Source organism: Colletes latitarsis, chromosome 6, assembly GCF_051014445.1.
Source record: "Colletes latitarsis isolate SP2378_abdomen chromosome 6, iyColLati1, whole genome shotgun sequence".
NCBI lineage: Eukaryota > Metazoa > Arthropoda > Insecta > Hymenoptera > Colletidae > Colletes > Colletes latitarsis.
Window position 1 is genome coordinate 5,772,966 of NC_135139.1, and position 22,203 is coordinate 5,795,168.

Below are 22,203 nucleotides of genomic sequence, written 5' to 3' on the forward strand. Positions count from 1 at the left end.
AACGTATTAAAAACAAAGAAATCTACAATTGCTTCTCTATTATTTAAATTTTAAAGTATTCATATTTCTTGAGTCTCTAATTTCTTTTGTTTTCACTCGAATTCATTTGATAATCCTAAAAACTACTTGTTGGCTCCTACAAAATTCGTGGAGCCGAGTTATTTAGTAAATAGATAAGTACAATAACTATTTACAAACACTTTAAATTTATTAACAAATATATATATACGTGTTAACAGTTATACATATATAAATGTTTCGTAAATTTCTTGACATCTAATCCGTTCAAATTTTGTTCTATTACACTCTTGTATACTATGTGTCTGTAACTGTTCTCTGTTCTATTGTAACTTGTTAAGTGTTCTGACTGTAACTGAGTTCTGTTCTGGTACTCTTAAGTGTTCTTGTGTAACCTTTCAATGTTCTGTTCTGTAACTTGTGGATGTTCTAACTTGGAAGTGTTCTTGTGTAACTTTTCAATGTTCTTGTGTAACTGAGTTTTGTTCTAACTGTTCAATAACTTAGTTCTGTGATTATATACTGATTTCGAAAATAGGAGGAGATTCTATTAACCAATCCGAAGTTTGCCGATTCCTCGTGGGCCAGTCCTCCCGACACTCAAAATCCCACCCACTGAGGGTTGTACGGGGGTAGGCGTCCGCGGTCCCAAGGGCAGGTAAATGGATCTAAAGTACGGTGAAACTAATTAGGCGATCTGAATGGCTTTAGGGTACGGAAATTACTATTGTCAAAAAAGGTACTATTGCTAGATGACCAATTTAAGTGATTTTTATGTAATATGGGAAATAAATGAAGTGCCCGATAATATAAAACGTTGGAATTCCCAACATTACTATTGCCGCGTCGAAGAGAGCATCAGGATCGACCACTAAAGTAATTTAAAGTAGAAATTCGCGACATGTTTGTCTCGAAGTTGGAAAACAGAAATTCTTATTTCGCAGTTGCACGTTCTCGTTCCGCGTCTCTACCAATTTCCCATTTATCTGCTACCTCGCAATTTGACGTGTCTTGTAGCGTCTCCCTCCCCACATCCCACAATAAAAACATCCCGCCATCGATGACACGGGAGACGTCGGTCGCGGCGTTACGTGCCGTGTAATTTCAACGAGTTTCCGCGGCAACGACATAAGTTGCTGGTTGACTTTGCCCGGCTTACCGTCACTCGACGGGGTATAAACGACAACCGAACGAAACAAGACCAGAGGGAAGGCAAATAAAAAGACAGGCGCAGGACGCCTGGCGTTATTATAAAAGTCATAATGAAAATCTAACGATCCGCCAGGCAGCGAGGCAAAGAAAGAACACCCGACCGAGAAATGAATTTCCGTCGAGAGTGTCTGCTCTTCGGTACGTAGCGTTTAATCTCTTTATTTACTTTTGCTTTCAGAACACGTGAGGGAATTCAGCTGCGGGATGCTGTACTACAGGACACTGTACTTGGACAGTAAGAGGGACGCCCTATACGTCGGCGCCATGTAAGTACTGTTCTTTTTCTCCGCGTGCTATCGTACCTGTCGTCGTCTTTTTATTTCACATAATAAAATGTCGCGCGATGAAAATCCTCCGACCTGCCCCTTCCCCGGCTCGATAAAAGTTACGCTTCGCTCGTCGTCAAAGCGTTGAGGATCGAGAGTAGCGGGACACAGGTTCGCGGGGGCGTTGTACGTGTGTACGTGCCGCGGAACGGATTTTTCCGATTCTCGTGATTAAAATTCTACGCGGAGTGCACGCGCGGGACGAGAGCGTGTTCCGATTGATTAAATTTCACGATGACATCGAACATCGGATAATCCATGTTTTGAAATAGTCTCTGTATTACAGCGGCGTCGATACAGAGCTGGCTTTCGCGATGATAATTATCGTTGCGCTGATTGCACTGAATTGCCACCGGCGGCCCTTCGGTCGCTCCGTCCGTTCTTCTCGTTTTATGACGGAACGGTTTTTATTCGAAACCTTATATCGGCGTGCGTGAGCCGAATCGACGTGCAATTTCGTCGTTATTTATCCCGCGTTCGAGATTGAAATGAAAAGTAACGTTCCGTTCGACGGCGCAACTAGGTCGCGCGTGAAACGTTTCGCGTATATATTCGCCTTCTGAAGCGAGCTTTCGACGTTCCATCGAGAAGCGAATAAAATGTTTTCTGCCGTTATTGTTTCCAGCTATTGTTATTTAAATTTAATAATTTGCTTATAGCGAGCCATTCGGCCGGGCAATGCTCAATTGTTTTCTACGATGCGTGAAACTTTTACGCCAAGCGAGGATTATGGTAACCCTCGTCCGTCGCTTGTATCAATTTCACATATTTTTCACGTGAAAAATTTAGTATTCTGCGTGGAAAACAATGTACAGTGGTCGCTCGTTAATGGTTTCTATTTTTCCTTCGATATTGTTCGCGAAATCATCCCTATTAATTTCTAGAACTATAAATGAATCGCCCAAAGAATAAAAATAAAATTTTTATATCAAATTATTTTAATTGCATTGCTCAGGTTTTTCAAATGAAAATTGTACCAAACGAGGCCATATTTACTCTCATAGGTAGAAATTAGAAAGGGAATGGTAAATAAATTACATACTTTTTATGATTGCAATATAAACGGGATAAAAAATACCAATAAAAGCAAGAACAAAATAGTACTATAATGGAAATATAATAAAATGATTATACAGAGTGTTCAGCCACCCCTGGGAAAAATTTTAATGGGAGATTCTAGAGGCCAAAATAACAAGAACATCAAAAATATCGATATTGAGGTTTCATTAAAAAGTTATTAAAAAATTAAATTAAAAAATTTCAAATTATTCTGAAAACATTATTTTTGATTGTGGGGCTCAATTACAATCATTTTTGGTGAATACACATACCCTTGAAATCCTATCCACTTTCGAGAAAAAAATTCGAGTAGGTACTGAAATTTTTAGACGAAATTAAAAAGTTTCAAATCGTACTAAAAAAATTATATTTAGTTACAGGGATCAATTACAAGCATTTTTTATGAATAGACGTACTCCGAAATCCTACGCACTTTCGAGAAAAAAATTCTTTATCGAAAATATAATTTCTGACCAGAAATGCATCCCTGAAATTTCATGCGAATCTTTAAAATATCATAACTCCTGAACGGATTGAAGGATTTTAATGTTTGAAAAAGCAATCAACGCGTATTTTAGTAGAGAATATGTACAAATTCTAAAAATATTGAAAAAGCTGCTCCTTGATCCCGTAAAATGTGAAAAAGCCCATAAAACTGGTTCAATTTTCAAACGACCATAACTCCTACAATAGAAAAGGTATCTCATTGAAATTTTTTTCTGAAGCAGAGCCCATGCATACCTACAAAAAAGTATTAGACAACTTTTCTGTAGAGCGTCAAACAAATTTATTAAAAATGAAAAACAAATTTTTAAGAAAAATTGACGGGGGGTTGGTGCTTAAATTTTTCAAAAAAATATTTCAAATTTCAAATCATTTGGAAAAATTATTTTCGGTTGCGAGGGTCAATGACAATCAGTTTTGGTCATTAGATATACCTTCGAAATCCTACCCACTTTCGAGAAAAAAATTGAAGAATGTGTGAAATTTTTCGACAAAATTTTTGTCCCATAAATTCATGCCGACTCTTAATATACAATTTAACAAATGCATTTTTTTCCAATTGCTTTTTTGCAATGAAATTTGCCATAAAAAATATAAAAGTCATCCATTTGCATCTTTCCAATATCGTTATGTTGGAGTAAAATATTTTTGGTCGCTCTACCAGTGTGCTAAATTTCCTCGAAATTCGCGATTGAGACTTTGATATGTTCCATATTAAACTATCCATTTTATCCCTCATCAATCCGAGAAAGTCGAACTTATGGGATGACCTAATAGATACATAACATTATTTTTGATAATAATAATCTATTATATTATAATCCTAAATAAAAATTCACAAAATAATGTAGACAACGTAATAAACTAGAATCTCGTAGATCTGATAACTAAAAATATTTATATACAGGGTGTTCTGCATTTTTCCGTACACACTTCAGTAATGTGTTCTGCAAGTAAAATTAAAACTAAAGTGTTATATAACAAAAAAACCATAAATGCTTTGTTAAGAAGTTATAACAAAAATATGAACTATGAAACTCTATTGAGATTCAGGGCATTAAAATAAGAAAAAAAATTTATAATGAAGTAAAATCATTCTTTTGCAAGCATTCGATATCGTGAGTTCCTTTGCAGTTTACTGAACATAAACTTCAACAATAGTTCAAAATTTTTTGACAATAAAAAGTTATCGAAGAAAGAATACTTCAACACCCAAGATAAATGATAGAAACTAAATTCTGGCAAAGAAATGTTTAAGTTATCCACATAATTCTACTCTTTAAACAAAGTTGTAGTAAATTTGTTTGTTTAGTAAATATTTCACATCACATTTCATATTTTTATCATAACTTCCTACCAAAGTATTTATGAATTTCTTGTTATATAACACTTTAGTCTCATTTTTGCTTGAAAAACACACTACTGAAGTGTGTACGGAAAAATGTGGAACACCCTGTATAAGACTAACTAGACTTCCTCGAAAATGTTAGAAACAAAGTTTAAAAGTGAGAAAGAAATAATCCATAAGGACGTTGAACGCACCAAAAAGATGCGAAGCGATTAAAAATGTTATACAAAAAATAGATCGATGATTGTGATTTAATTGCTGGTAAATGTGTTATAAGGCGTAACGTTAGTAAGAACTCAGCCTTCACTAGTTGTGCTATTATACGAAAATCATGCAATTTATAAAAATAAAATACATATTGTAATTTGACATTTAAATGATTTTAGAACCTGTAGTTGAATCATTTTTCTCTGTTTCACTCACTTCCAATGTTTCTCACTTTCGCTTGCAATGCGATTGAGTGGATCAGAGATAACAGCTGGCAATTTCCGAAATAGACCCTCCCTCGATAACGTTCGCATCGCGGAACCGAGCCAACGAACATTAGCAACGGATTACTGTACGTGCCAAGAATCTAATTTTTCAGAACGAAGAAGAAACATTACTGACTTTAGATCATTAACATACTTTGATTTATTTCTATCATTTCGTGTCATTAACCTTGAAAAAACCTCAATATACGAGTGAAAATATTATGTTAGTTCTTCACATATTATGTGACAAATCTAGGCATCTTTTATATCAAAATCTAGGCATCCTTTATATCATTATTCAAAATTTCAAATTACATATACTCAATATCGTATCTAACTACTTTAACGAGACTTTTACCATTAAAACAAAGGAATGAAACGTATTACGTGATTCTGTAAATGACTGTCAAGTGGTCAGAAGAATTATCCGAATAATTAACTACTCTAAAATGGCCTAATTCGAAAAACATCGTTGTCTGACGGTGGTTGCACGTGACAGACAGCTTTAATCCGCGATGTCATTATCCATCGTATCTAGATTCACTTCCATTTTCACCCTTAAGGCTACAATAACCTAAATACATTTTTTATTTCTTACGTTACTAATATATAAATTTGTAAAATAAACCTGCGTGCGCCACGTATGAATTCAAGGCGAATGGTCAAAACGCGAGATAAGGATCAACAGCAATTGATACATGTCGATTACACTTTCAAATAATTTATAAAATCAGTTTTACATTCCGTTGGTCAGACTTAGATATATTATAAATAAAAGTAACATACTATTGTATTTGTAAGCAACCTTATCACCAAGCATAACAAATTCAGAAGAAATTGAACTGATTTTGTTATATTTACTCGTCACAAAAATCAAAATAAACAGAAAACTAATGACTAATTCACTGAAATTAGTATACGATTTGCGCAACTTTCTTCGTAAAATCAGTAAAACCGCGAAAATTTCTCTTAACGCCGAGACGAAGCAACATAGACAGCGAGGTTTCTTTTAGGTAACAGATTTCTTCTTCTTTTTTATTTTTTATTCAATTTATTAATATTTAATAAAAATTACGAGAAGGATCGATCGCTAGACGATCACTAATTCATTTATCATGCGGCTGTAATATTTAATTTATAACTTTAAAATATCGAATATTGATTGTACCTATAATAATATAATTGCTTTTTGAATTATGAATTAAATACTGAATTATTTATTAAAAATCAAATTGTTTCGATAATGTCTTAAACTTAAAATTAGAAAACTTTGGATACATAAAAATGTTTTATATTAAAGAGATCGTGTGTAACGTATCGAAATAATTATTCTGTTATTTGAATTTTAAAAGTATATTTAGACTACGATACTGTTCCGTAGTTGAAGAGTGTCAGGAGCAACAAGACAAAACATAATCGTAAATCTCACTTGTGTCGATAAAGTGGAGCACGTAATCGATCGCCACCTGCTGGATTACTTATTGATTGTAGATCAGTCTGCAATATAATGTACAATAACACGCTTCGTGCCGTTAATCGTTTTCTCATTACTTGTTATAAATAAAACGTATATACACTGTGCAGTAAAAACCTCAACAAAGAGAATTAATTTTTTAAAAACCTAATATAATCTTTAGAGGAATGTTTATAAAGTCGACAGTTGGTTTGTTGAACGTTTTTGTATGAATTCAGGATGGGCAGATTTTGGTTTTCAACCGCCATGCTTTGCTTTGGAACGACTGTCTGGCGTTTTCTCTCCCGTTCGGGCGTATTCGCGCAAACTCGTCGGAACGATGCTCGAGTGCGTCTGTACTCCTTTTCGTAATCGGCCCCCTCCGCGGTATTTGCACGCACTCTTAGCTCGGATACTGAAATATATACCGCGTTTATGTACCGGATCGTTCCTCTGTACACGAGGGGATGACCAGGTTTCGTTTGCTAAACGTTTCAATTTGCAGAAAGGTAATTTACTGAAACCTTCGGGGCACGAAGCGACGGAACGGGGCAAACGAAGGCGAAACAAGTACACGCGAATTAAACCGGCTGAACTTTTAAGAACGTTTCCGATTAATCTTGGCAATCGGGCAAATGGAAAAAATGTCCGGCACGGTTACAGGCAATCGAGACATGAAATTGTTTTCGCGGACATTACTCTTAACGAACACCTCTGTTCCACGAAACTTCATCGGTGACATAATTCTGTCGTTCGGCTCTTTCCTTCTTTTCATTTACTGCAGCAAACGTTATCAATTAATGTCGAACATTTATCGACTAATCGATGCAATACAGTCTAGTTATTTTCTCAACTTAAAGAGGTTGCCCAAGAACGAGGTTTTAATTTGTGTTTAATAAGATTGTGATTTAGATGTATGTGTACACTCTCGATTATGTGTAGACTTATTTCGTGTTTGGTAAATGTTAGCAGTATCATACAGGGGGGCCCAACTAACTTGCATCTTGAATAATTCATTTATTTTTAATGATAAGAAAAGAACGTCAAAATTATAAGTAAAGAATTTTTCTGAAGGTCATTAAAATAATTCCTGCAAAGTTTACTGAGAAAATTCAATCGCTTACTGTTTAAATACAGTATTGATTAATTCATGGATGGATACACGATCAAGAAATAATTTTTTTCTTGAAAGATAAAATCAAATTCATGCGATAGAGGGATGATGTTTTTTCTTCTTGCGCTATCGGTATAAAACTCACTTACTTCAACTTGTACTTTTAACACAATGCTCGAGTAGCAGAGTGGTATCGTTTCTTCTTCGAAACGAAGGTCGTCGTCGAGAGAGTAAAAAGGGGGTCGCTTCCTTAAGGGTGGATAGAGATTGTAACGGGGAACCTTGCATCATTACTACAGAAGTATTATTTCTTGATTCGGTTCCAACCTTTTCCTCCCTGCCAGTCCTCGTTACTATCCTGCCGGCCATTCACTAGCGTTTTCTTTTGTGTGGCTCCCTTCTTAATTTGGTAAATGCCAGCAAAATGCTACGCGGCTCCGGTAATGGAGAGGCAGCGGGGGCAACGTCTGAAAGCCACTGGATATACAAACCAGAGAGCCTCTCGTGCGAGGCAACAACAGTCATGTAATATATCTATTGTGACAGCAAAAATTATTTCGCGGATTATATCGTCAATTTGGAAAGAACAGCATGGATCGCGAGTCATGGAAAAAATAACGAGAGAAATTTTGAGGTAATATTTGAAAGGTCCATGAGAAGAAAGAAAAATTTCAACATTTAGCGTTTTTCAGGAAACAAAAATTTATGTTTTAATATAATGTTATGACATAAATATGTGTTGTGTATCATTTCCATTTCTTGCTTTGTTTATCTTTAATATTTTTCGTATTTTCGTAGTACATTTCAATTTCATATAACTGTAAAACTTAAAAGTGTTTAATTTGCAACACGATATAGTCAGTGATAAGAGAACCACAGACGCATACAACAAAATATTAAGCTCTAAATTCGTTAAAATTAACTTTTTCACGTAAACCTATTATTTGCTATTAGCATATTTTCTTGTCAAGCACGACGGACGGTTAAAGTTTTTTTTAGATAAATTATGGCTTGCTTTTAGTTTTATGTATTTACTTTATTATAGCTAAAATAGAACTGAATTGTACGTGTCAACAGATTTGTGATTAGAAATTTTTACTTATTTTTTTCTCTTTCCTCACCACAATTCATTCAAATTCTCTTTGTCTTTTAATATAAGCTTACGCTATAACTAAAAGGAAGAATTTCCCAAGCTTTGTTTTATGGTTAAAAAGTAAGGACAATTAAGAAAAATTCAGATTTCATTTATTAAAAGCCACAGTTGTAGTAAAAATCGAGGTTGAATCTGCATTTGAGAGACTAACATTTTTATATTGGATTCAGTTTGCAAGTCTGCAACATCGCAATACAGAAAAAGACGTAATACAACGTCACTAGATGACACCAATATAATTGAAAATTTGTATTATATAACATCTTGTTTATTTCTAAATAATGATGGAAGTACTAAAATACTGAAATGTTATTTCTAATAGCTACTTTTTATTTTCATTTCAAATAAAATATGTTGAGGTTTGTTATATAATTCTACATACTTGAACACTTTTGATAGTATTATTTATTTGAAGTCTGGTAGTTAAAGAAATACATTTTGATCTTACTGCTCTTGTTTACTCGACATGATGTCTGGTTGAAATTTCATTGTGATCTGCCAAAACCGTGTATCTAGCGGTTTTATAATTATTGGGGCTGTTTTGTAAGCGTTGCGTTAATCTTTGAAATAGTACTCTATCAAATTGTATAGTTGACATCTGCAAAAACGGTTCATTTCAGTTTATCGATGCTCGTGCATTCCATTTGCTAAATAATCAGGATAATGAAGGTTTAATCCCGGTAGCTTTCAATAAAATAGTATTATGTTAATGTAATTGGTAAATACAGGTTAAGCGATAGATATTGAATTTCAAAGCGAGTCGCTAAACAAACTGTTAAATTTGTGGCATTGATCTCGCAGATGCGAAGTTGCTAGAAGTATGCATGAAAAATTAAAAGCGTCGTTTCTCCCTAATTTATTTTTCTTCCGATTCGATCTTTAGCTCGTTGCGCTCCCTTAATACATATTTATTAACACGTTTCACGCCGTGTTGCTTTTATGTATCGTGTTAGCTTATGATTTACATGTTATGACTTGGAAGGGTATAAATACATCACAAAAAATGTAACGCGAGAAACGTCTCTGTTACTGTTTCGTACGTTCGATGAAAAAGAATCGACTTCTACTTTGCAAACTGAGCTGATCATTCATGTTCTTACGTAAGTGTAATAAACAAAATATTATCATTATTATTGTTATCCTCTCTGTTGTTTACACATATAATTTTTATAAAAGACATTCAACGTGGAAATGTTTTATCATAAAACATCATAACTGAAAATGTAATTTATTGAAACAAGCTGTGAGAGTATAAACATTTGTGTAAAATTTGCTTAACGCTTTATTTATATCATCCTTAATATTATAGATTTTATTCTAATAATGAATAGTTTACAGTTGTTTGTATTTGTTATTTTCATTTCTTGACGTTGCAAAAATCAAACAATCGTATTTTTTTGTGACTGCCAGGAGACGATTATGAACGTGGAACATTTAAAAGTTTTTTAATTTCTGAACATTATTCGTGAAAAGAAATCGCTACATTGCATGGATCGTTGATTATTTACAACGGTGTTGAATTCATGATGATTATATTTGTTTAAAATATTAGCTAGCCTGAATTGAAGTTCATTGGCTGAGACTTTGACAAAACCAGAGATGGACAATACCTACTCTTATTTAGATCGAAATTTCAAACAACGAATAAAAGTTAAATAACTGTTTATTCGTTACTCGTTAAGTGGAAGTAAAATTTTTAATTATAAAATGAAATTATGCAACGAATAAATACAAAATTTAATCATTTCATCGAATAAACTTTACAAATAAATTGCTATACGTTAGTCTAATTAGTTATCTGTTACTCAAATAAACGTTGCTCAAACCTGGATAAGAAGAACTTCTTTTGTTAGCCAAAACTAAGCAAGTCATTAATAACACTTTTAAAACTATCACGTAATCACACCTAATATTTCACACATATTGTTAGAAATATATATTGTATCATCCTGTAAAAGATCGTTAAAATCGAAGCGATATCCTTGGGGTCTGCCTCTTGTCAGTCAATTCTTATTGTTTCTCCAATGTTTATAAATAACTCCTGCTTGTTATTTTTACACATAACCCTCACGATCGGTTAATTTTGAATTTTGTGTCTTTGACGCGATTCAAAGGTATCGTATTTTCTAAATTGCCTGAGCTGCGGATGACAGCTATCTCAAATATTAAATCGATGGGGTCCGTCGACCGTCTCGATAGCTCATTTGATAAAACAGTCGTACGGTGAACGAAGTATATGGGCTTCGAATCCATTTCTAACGATTCAATCATTTCCTTTCCTCCCGGCGAACTCAATTTTACCGTCAAACAAATCAGAACGCTTTGAAGAATTGTGGAAATTCCGCCCGAACGTGAATTTCGCGCGGGAACGAATGCGTGAGGCAGTTCGCGTGTAGCTAGGCAAGAAATTCCAGTCGAAAATACGCGAAATTTCTCGTGACCGAGGGAGATCCGCTAGCGAAACGAGATTACGGGAATAGTAAATCAGATAAGGTCGACAGGGAAGTAAGAAATGACAAACGTGCAAGACGCTTCTGCTTTTGAAGTAACTCCGTTCGTTTCTGTAATGAGATGAGTACGCAGTACGGAATGGTAGGAGGGGGATGTAAAAGGCGACTTACGGTTAAACTGCATTTTCCAACGACAGAGTGTAGTTCGATTTTAGCGTTGCTTGTTTTCTGGCTTCGCTCCATGGCCCCGTTTCGTGGTTCTCCTCCATACCTATCTCCCGACACAGCCGCTCTACAATATCGGATTCCGATAAGAATTCTGCGCAAAAGGAAAACGATCTCGACATTCCTCTTTCAGTGACGCGAAACGATTAAGCCCTATGATCTTCGAACGAACAGGTTTAATGACGTGACTCTCGATTTCAGACGGAAGGACGACTGGTGCAATTTAATTAAAGGGTAGGATAAAATGCTACGAGTTATTCGCGAACTCAAACCAAACCTGCGTCCCTCAAAGCAAATCGTGCATGTCTGCATCCATCGGATGCAGGTTCATCGCTCGCGATACGATCGATTGAATTTTGGATACTTTGGAAGCGCGGGCGCGATTACCGACGAAATACGCGAGCAGCAATTGGAACGGAATGCTTTTTAACTTTTTTTAATTTTCAAGTGACCTCAGGAATCGCTCGAACGTCCTTTATTAACAAAATGTTTGAAAATAATTATTGTTATTTACATTGTATTTGTCTTTACCTTTTCCATTGTTGAATGAAGCAATTATTAGGAAAACATCTGTGTTGAATCAATTTCACAATATATTTTGTAATAGTTAAATATGAAAAATAAAACATCTTATAAAATTATCTACAAAAGTTAAGAGGTATACTTGATTAAAAATAATATTTTCATCTGCGTTTGAGTGTAATTGAGTGGAGAAATGAAAGGGGCAGTTAACTTCTTCAATTAATATTTTCATACTTTTAAATTGAAAATTTAACAGTTTCAATGTATTACAATTGACTTATTCATTTATATTTTAAACGATGTGCTGTTATTTTACATATTCGTCAAATTAAGGGGGTCTTCTAGTGTGAACCTTTGGAAAAATCGATTTTTTTCGCATTGTCTTAAAGAATATAGTTTAGAAAATATATCTGCAACGCCTCGTATCTGAATTACTAAAATTATTGTTACGGGGATATAAAACTTTAAAAGCGTTTTTCTCGAAACTATGTTTACCAGTATAATGTCCATGACATTTTAAAATATACATCTGTATACATATAACACAGTTTAGTTAAAATGTGAAGTACTTATTCAGTGCATGTATGACTATAGCTTGTACCAGAACGAATCCAACATTTTTATTATTTATACTTCTTTAGTCTTCTAAAATTAAAGAAATAAAACATGAAAAAATCGATAATTAATCTTTAAAGTATTATCATGTTTTTAAATATCGACTTTTTTATTTTGTTCCATTACCAGGTATAGCCAAATTTATATTAATTAAAAATCTTTAACTTTTTTTCATTTCAAACAAACAAAATAGCTGAAATCATGGACATTGTGAAACGATTTTTTTAAAAAGCGACTATGTTTGAGAATATACAGTGCCCCCAATTTTAAAATGTCACTGAAACACGTAGAAATAAACCTTGTAAATTTAACTGCAAAAGGTGTTACAGTTTATTCGCAAAATATTCCCTAAGAAAGTCTAAAAAAAATGCACATCACATTAGAAGACCCCAACCTGTAATATGCGTATATAATCTACCATTCATTAAATTAAAATAAGAATTATATCTTTATAACTATAATTTTACTGATTTTCACTTACATATCTATGAAAAGGAAGAAAAAGAGAATTTAGAAACCGACCGAAAGTATAAAGGTTTTAAATATTCTCCTTAAACAAGCTTAGATCTGTCATCAACAGTCAGAATGGAAAAGTAGATTTAATTAGTCCTTAAGATACTGTTATTATTAATTTAATACACAGTAAAAATAAATGTGTACTAAACGAGAACTACTGGAAGTATTATAATAAATACAGTAAAAGTAGATATAATAATGTGAAGTATTAATAATGATACAATCTGAATAGTGTAAATATCATTACACTGAATTCGATCACCTGTTATACATATAGGAGAAAGTTGTCCAAAATATATTTATAACATATTTCAGGCCCTTTAAAATCCGTGAGGAAGCAGTTTTTCAATAGGTTGACCAAAAGAATGATCTGTTAAAAAAATTTATTTAATGATTTTACCTATCAATCTTATCTATCAGTTTCAAAAATGTGAGAATATACGTAGTAAAACAGTAAAGCATACTATAAGTGTTGTTGAAGAAAGTATTATTCCTGGTCCATCAACAGAACTACAAAAAAAACGGATAAAACGTTCAAGTTGTCATATGTGTTTAATAAAGAGACGTGTCTTTCAAATTTGCCAAAAGTGTAATAAAAATGTATGCAAAGAACATTAAAAAATAATTTATAGTGACTGTTTAAAATAAAGAAGCATTGTATACTCTGTGTTTGACATTAGTCGTAAAATAATTTCACCTACTTTAGTTTTCAAATTTTTAATATCTTCATGTATTTCTAAACTTATTACACTGTAAAACAATTGGCATTTTAAAGAATCTGTTGCATGGTAAATTGAAGAGAAAGATGGCTTTATGAATTCACATGGGCCCAACAATTAAACTAAGATTGAGAGTTAAATATCATTTATGGTACGAATAACGTGGCAAAGACGATGCATTTTCTATATTTATTTTTTCCTGTTCGCGAAACCGTATCCAAAAAAGTCGAAAAATATCGTTCCACTGACGGATTTGCTATCTTTGCGAACATCAATTTCGTTCGATGGTTTTCACCTGAAATTATCACAGGATCTGCCTTTCCCGCGAAACGACCGAGAACAAAGAAAAATAACATCCCTTTGCGTGGCGAAATATTCACAAAAACAACGACCAGTATAATATCGTGTCGATCGAATGAAAAATAAAAGGGATAAACGTATCCGCGCGGAATAATGGACAAAGGGGCGCCGCGATGGAGTCAAAACGATACGTCAAAACAAATTGCTCGATAATACCTCGACCTCTCGCCCTCGAGCACACGATAATAAATTCTCGTTCTCGCGTAAGAACCGTCAGCGCGCCGTGGACTTTGGATAAAGTCGGCTCTATGCGTCGGGCTATTGGACAGATATCGGCCACTTGCCATGCATTTAGCTATTCCACTTGCGCTCGACTCGCACGAAACGCGTTACGTTACTAACTTAGAGCAATCCTTGGTGTCATCTCCAACACGCAACCGAGGCGACGACGTCTGAACTTACCAATGACTTACATTACTGGACAAGAGTACAAGACACTTTCTGTATTTCTATACTTTGTGTATTTAAAAAAAATACATTTTATACAACCCACGCGTTATATAACCTAGAAGTTAGAGAAAAAATGTATTAGGTCTACAAATTAAGGAGGATGTTCTACCGTAAAACGTGTATTTTTAGGTCCGTTTTGATAATTTTTTGGCAAAGAATTATATGAGTTTTTTTTATCGAAATATCTCATACATGTTTATTGATATCTATGAAATACGTACAAATTTTTATAAATTAAAATGATAATAATTGACCATTCTACATGTTCCAGAACATAGTCGAACAAGGAAAACGTCATCTTATAGTTTTCATGGTTACTTAATTAAGATGAGTTTGACTATGCCAGGTATTAAAATAATTACAAAAATGGTAACATTCTGTTATTTAATTGTTAATTTTTTAATGTTTTTTACCTATTTTGCGGACTAGATAAATATGAAAGAAACGAAACATTCAATTGATTTTAATACTCAAGAAATTGAACGGGTGAAAAAGAAGCAAATAGTTATTTTTAATGATAACAAAAATTTAATTCAGATGGCTCTGATGAATGAAACATTTATTTTCACGATTTAAAGAAAGAAGAACTTCCCATTGAATAATGGTATTGCATTATCACGAAAAGGCAGAAATAAGTTTGATATCGAGAATTGTATTAAATAGTTAGACGAACAATTACATAAGTATGCAATTTATATTAAAGACAGTAATTACATTTATTAACAAGGTAATGCTGCTATTCATACCGTATACGCTCTAATTTATTATATACATTTATATTTTTAGATAATAGATAGACAGTTGAGAAAATTAAAATTATTTTTAAATAACGCAACACGCTATTCAAATTTACAAATATGTAAGTATGCAATTTATATTGGGGACAGTAATTACATTTATTAACAAGATAATGCTGCTATTCACACCGTATACGCTCTAATTTATTGTACATTTATATTTTTAGATAATAGATAGACATTTGAGAAAATTAAAATTATTTTTAAATAACGCGACACGCTATTCAAATTTACAAATATGTACATCGCAGGAGCTATTTGTCGAATATTCGTGTGCTTTGATTCGCAGTCGTTTGTCACCAAAGAACAACGAAGTACTGAAACTATGGCAAGAACCGAGCACTCTATCCACACACGGTCTCTATTTGTCGACGAATGTTCGGGTATTTGGTCAGTGGTCCAATATGTGGGCACAGCTTAAGACGTGAAACGTAAAAGAAAAAATAGAATTGAAGCAAAATGGTGTGTAATCGACGCACGTTTTAGGTCGTCGTTGATGGTGATAAGTGGTGGGCGATCACGCTTTCATATCCGCACGAATTGCTCGGGTCACACGGTGCGAGGTATACGTGTTTCTAACCATATCCCGTCTCGATTCACACACCCCCTCCTCTCATCTCTCGTCCTTTATGATCCCTTTTTACTCCGGTATCAACGGCACGGATCGATATCTACTACGTGCGAGCATCGTTCCTCGTTAATTAGAAAGGTGATACCCATTAATTGTAGTTCGAGTATCGGCGGCAACGTTTCGATTCGTGCTACAATTAAGGCATGTTAATTGAACGGTTCCAATTATCAGACTAGAGGTCATTGATGACTTGCGGAGCAAAAAGAACTAGATCATCGATATAGACTTCAACTTGACTCTCGTCTTCGAGAAGCAGCTATGTGACACGGAAATCTTTTGAGAATGTGTTCGTTTTGCTGTCTTGGCTGTTCCATCCGTGTGGCATCATTAGAACCATAACAGTGATTCTTAACACTGTTTCTACCACGATTTTATATACAGTGCGTTCGGCCACCCCTGGGAAAAATTTTAATGGGAGATTTTAGAGGCTAAAATAAAACGAAAATCAAGAATACCAATTTATTGATGAAGACTTCGTTAAACAGTTATTAACGTTTAAAGTTCCGACCGTACTGAATTTTTTTCTCGAAAATGCGCAAGATTTTGGTGGTATGTCTATTCACCAAAAATGATTGTAATTGATCCTTGCAACCGAAAATAATTTTTCCAGAACGATTTGAAATTTTTTTTTTCGTCGAAAAATTTAGGCACTACCCCCTGTCGATTTTTCTTAAAAATTCGTTTTTCATTTTTAATAATTTTGTTTGATGTCCTACAGAAAAGTTGTCTAATACTTCTTTGTAGGTACCCATAAGCTCTACTTCAGAAAAAAATTTCATTAAAATATATTCACAATTGTAGGCTGTTTGAAAATTGGACCATTTTTATGGGGTTTTTCTCATTTTGCGGGGTCAAGGAATAACTTCTCGAATATTTTTATAATTGCTGCATATTTTACATTAAAATACGCGGCGTTTGGCTTCTTGAACATTAAAATCGTCCAATCCGTTCAGAAGTTATGGTGTTTTAAAGATTCGCATGAAAATTTGGGCAGACATTTCTGGCCAGAAATCATATTTTCGGTAAGGAAGTTTTTTCTCGAAACTGAGTAGAATTTCGGGGGTATGTCTGTTGACCAAAAATGCTTGCAATTGACCTCTGCAACTAAAAATAATTTTTCCAAGAGGATTCGAAAGTCTTTTTTTTCACCCAAAACTTTCAGCACTTAATTGAATTTTTTTATCGAAAGTGGGCAGGATTTCGGAAGTATGTATATTCACTAAAAATTGTTGTAATTGACCCCCGCAACCGAAAATAATTTTTTCAGAACGATTTAAAATTTTTGAATTTAATTGTTAATAACTTTTTAACGAAGCCTCCATCAACAAATTTATATTCTTGATTTTCGTCTTATTTTGGCTTCTAGAATCCTCTATTAAAATTTTTCCCAGGGGTGGCCGAACACCCTGTATATTTATTCATTATGTTTTGAACAGTCTTTTGTAGATGTTCATATAACTCCTCTATGCTAGTAAAAGAGGAGTAAGAACGTTTGCAACTGATATAATTAGTCAACAATGACTAAAAACTCAACAGTAAATGGATTTTCATTTTAGCTTTAAATACCTCTTTCGCTGATACCAAAGGGGTTATACAAACATCTAAAGAGGACCACGTAAGGCTTCTGACTAAACTAAGAGTAATCAACATTGTCCACATTTCCTTTACTCGCGATATTCCATATTTCTTAATCCCGGAGCTAGATCTTTCTCTCTGCAATACATCGTATTCATACAATTCGACTTACACGGAAAGCTTTAGAACGAATTAACTGCGAAAGTGGTGGATTTACTGTACCACAATTCCAACGAATTTCGCGAGGTTGTAAGGCTCGTTTACACGCATGGACGATGATACACGAATCGACAGTGTACATTAACTTAATCCTTCCGTTATAGCAATACGATTCACGAAGCGTCCCTACAGTTTGGTCCTATGCACTGCCAACAGCATGTTCGCGAATAATAGTATTTCATTATTTCAATATGCCAAATGTACAATTGTTATTTTCGAAATAATTTCTTAAATAAAATCTAATCTTATCTTCTAATGGAACGAAGCTCGTTCAAATTATGTTTATGTTACAGAGAATGTAAAAAGTGAGAATTTTCTACCTCGGTTACTTATGAAGAGACTGCGAAAGTTTATATGAATATAATCTTACAAACATCTTGTATTATTTGTTGAATATGATAAACCAAATTACTCTATATTTGCGACGTCTACATAATTACCGTTACTACTGTAATTTGGAATGTTCCAGAAGAACAAAACCTTGTAGAACCATAACGGCTGGCGTTCACTTTTAAAGCCACCGGCATGAAGAGCAGTCGTGTGCATTAACACTAAACCTACCGGCACTTCATGTATATCCATTCCTACCATGACCGGTCAAATGATCAATCTTTCTTTTTCTCTTTTACAAGGCAACGTACTTCTAATTTTAGCATTATATGTATAGAAAGTTGCGTTTTGATGTTTACTCGTAAGATATCCTTCTCTTTTATGTTAAACAATTTTTTAATTTTCATCGAATAGAAGATAAAACACCCTTGAAAATGAATTTTGTTTCAAGTCGATACCGTAGTTAGTTCTAGGGAAAACAACTATTTAAGAAAAAGTACTGGCTAGTAATTACGCAAACATCCTGTATTTAAATTCATTTTCAATTAAATAAACAATTTATAATAAAGTTTTATCCCACATCAATCGTATGATCAATAGGAATTTCTTAAACTTCTTTAAACATATAAAGTCAAAGTAAATGTTAAAATAAACATGGAAAACAGCATAAATTATAGTAGGTGATATGATCATTAGGTAAAGGATGAAAAGCCCTTTAAAATGAGCGTTTGTACGAGTCGATAGCTTTATTAGTTCCAGAGATATAGCGATTTTAGTTTCAAGTCGATGCGGTGGCTAGTTACGGAGATATAAGGGTTCGAAGTTTGTTTACGTTTCACTGTTGCGCTCGCGAGTTCATTGATCAATGCGTAGTAAATTCTTGGAAATACTACGCCCCGAAACTAGGTCACGACAGTCACGTACGCGGGGTAGGTCAGCACCACGCACGTGCGACAAGGAGGTCCGACTCCGCTAGACGAAGACAGAGATAGTCGAATTAAAAAAATTACCTTTTACATAAATTACGATATCTCGAAAACGGAAAGTCGGATCGACAAAAACCAAAAGCCATTTTAAAGAGGAGGCTTTGGCGCTTCTAACAATGCCTCAATAATTAATAAAACACTAATAGTTTCGGAACTGCACGCGTCTAAACTTTTAGTATTTTTAATACGCATTAATAGCGAGAGACAGCGGAATTTAAAAAATTACCTTTTACATAAATTACGATATCTTCGAAACAGAAAGTCGGATCGACAAAAACCAGAAACCATTTTAAAGGGGAGGCTTTGCCGCTTCTAACAATGCCTCAATAATTAATAAAACACTAATAGTTTCGGAACTGCACGCGCCTAAACTTTTAGTATTTTTAATACGCATTAATAGCGAGAGACAGCGGAATTTAAAAAATTATCTTTTACATAAATTACGATATCTCGAAAACGGAAAGTCGGATCGACAAAAACCAAAAGCCATTTTAAAGGGGAGGCTTTGCCGCTTCTAACAATGCTTGAATAATTAATAAAACACTAATAGTTTCGGAACTGCACGCGCCTAAAGTTTAACTATTTTTAATACGCGTTGTTAGTCTGTTCTAAGACAGTGGAAACTGATACAGCGGAAGTTAACCAGAATTTGGTACCAAATTTTGTCCAATTGACTTATGCTTAGTTTATCAATTATATACTGTCAGTTTTCAATTGGTCAAATATTAACAACTTCGTGTGGTACCACCTAATATCTTCCAGGAGACCTTTGTACCCTCTTCCATTTATTGTTTCCTCTTTGCATTGAATCGTTACTACTTCGTGTACGCGTGCGTTTTTCTTTCGCTTTTTCAATCCAACGAATTATATTTGATTCGTTCGGTGTTCGTTTCTGCATATCGATCGACACGAGATAAGAATTCATGAAAGCAGCGAGAGGTGCTTGTAATTTAGATGAAAAGTGTGCAGAATTACCGCGATACGTCACGGAAACATGCTATCAGCTCCTGCCGATAGCAGAGTGCTGTAAAAGGACTGCATCGATTAAGTTGATCTTGGTAATAAACACGAACGTTGTGGTAATAGAATGTGGGTGTAGCACGGTGTTAATGCACCCTATGCATCGCGTAGATTAGTTTATTATCGCAGTACTTGCAGAACCCGTTGCCTGGAATTCCTTTTACGTTGATTATGAATCTTCACAACGTCTTCATAGTTAGGACCGGAGTAGATTTACTTACGTTGTTTCTCTCAAGTAGTTTAAAATTTCCTTTACTGTTTAAATTGTTAGTTGAATTTTATTTCGATTAAGAAAACTCGACAGTCTTGTAATTTGTTCTGCGTTTCAAACTGAATGTATGTTATTGACGTTTTAACCTTCGAATATAAATTAAAATATTGTGTAAACAAACTGCAGTTTAAAGGGGAAAATAATTTACTTTTGAAAATAATTACAGGCGATTCAATCGATGCTTTGGGTATCGTTTATATTATTGAAACCAAAATTTTGGTAAAACTCGAGCAGCGTTATAACTTGTATACATGATCATTTCCCAAAGTCTGGTACTTAATTGTTTTTTGCAGACCCGAAAAACCCAAACACCTTTGAAAATGATACTTTGTATGGCCTTGTGCACATGCACACACTCAATTTTCGTGAATTGTTGAACAACCTGTAGAACTCACAATTGTGTTTTCTATTTTGTATTGCAAGAGGTTGCTTTAAATTCTTGTATTTTCCGTGGGTACCAAATATGAAATTTATAAAGAAAATACAAAAATGACCTACTTCTCGTGACATGGCCACAACGTTCGGTGTACTAAATATTTCGTGACCCGAGCGCAATGTTTCAAATGCAAAATGTAACTGGAAAATAATGATTATTTTACAGTGCACTCGGTAGAAATTGAAGAAAGACACAATTTCTGGTATAAAATTTACACTGTTGAAATATAACAGTAAGCGACGCCATTATATTTTACATAATTAAACGGGCGGCGGTATGGCGCGATTCTGGAAACACGGTAAACGCATTTAGCGAATCAATCGGAATCCGGCGGATGTGATTAGATTTCACGCATGACCAAAGTTGACCGTTTTAGCAATTGATACGGCATAATGCAGCATGGGCGTTTGAAATCGATAAGCGCGTATTGTTATGCAGGACTAGATCTTATGATAATCGTTTCATCGGGATATTATAATATATTTCTGTTTCGAAATGCCAGACGAGAACATTTGTTTTTTTCTACTCACACTCGAGGTGTTCTAGTAGCTGAAAATTTAGCTTCATCACGTCTGTTTTTAAATCCCTTCATTTCTATGCTCAATACGCTTGCTTGAAAAAATAGTAAAGGAAAAATTTAGTACTCTTATTGAAAATTTATATTTAGTTCACTACATGGTTTCGTTTCAAACAAATTTATAATTATAAAGCTAATGACGTTTAGTAGTTTCATTTCAACTGTCCTTAGTCATTGCCAGCAAGAAAGACTTTTATCTCCATTAAACGTACTATTGAAAACGTATATTGAAATTAAATTATTCAATTTTGACTTTCACAGAAGTATCTTAGCTTGGTTAACTATCTTTTCAGTAGACTTTAGTTTATAAGAGTGGAAAACAATTCATCTCGATAAGTTAACACTAGAATGACCGACGGTGTATTTATTTGTACCAAAGAAATTAAAACGGTAGATACTTGAAGAAATGTATAATGCAATGGAAATAAATGTTTGTTCATTCTTTTATAGAAAACCACGGTAAATTTGTAAAAATCTAGTCGAGTAACTTTTTACAATTTTTATTAGAAATTACGAATGGATCATTTTGACCAATTATGTAGTTCTAGTGTTAAGAGAATATCTGATCTCCCTTGAGATTCGTATTCAAGACCACTATTTTCTACAATTTATATCCACGAACTTGTTGATCTAAATAGATCTTCCAAATGGTGCGTAAATAGACTCGATCTTAATATTATTTAAGTACCGTATAAGAAGGATTAACTCCTACAAACGCGTAGCTGACTTACTTACATATTTTTCTATACTCTTAATAATATATCAATAGAATCTATCGACAATACCTACGATCTAGTGGAAACTTATTATATTATAACATATTTTGCTGAATACCCTTTTATAA

At 34.0% G+C, this 22,203-nt stretch overlaps 1 protein-coding gene across 4 annotated transcripts in view; it reads left to right on the forward strand.

Moving 5' to 3' along the window:
• The window catches only part of Sema2a (Semaphorin 2a), a 1,678,677-nt gene that overhangs the window by 1,534,412 nt on the left and 122,062 nt on the right, over positions 1-22,203 (forward strand). For all 4 annotated transcript variants that reach the window (XM_076766929.1, XM_076766930.1, XM_076766928.1 and 1 more), the window contains one exon: positions 1,409-1,496. In XM_076766929.1, the coding sequence (XP_076623044.1) occupies positions 1,409-1,496 (88 nt within the window). The remainder of the gene's footprint in view (positions 1-1,408; positions 1,497-22,203) is intronic.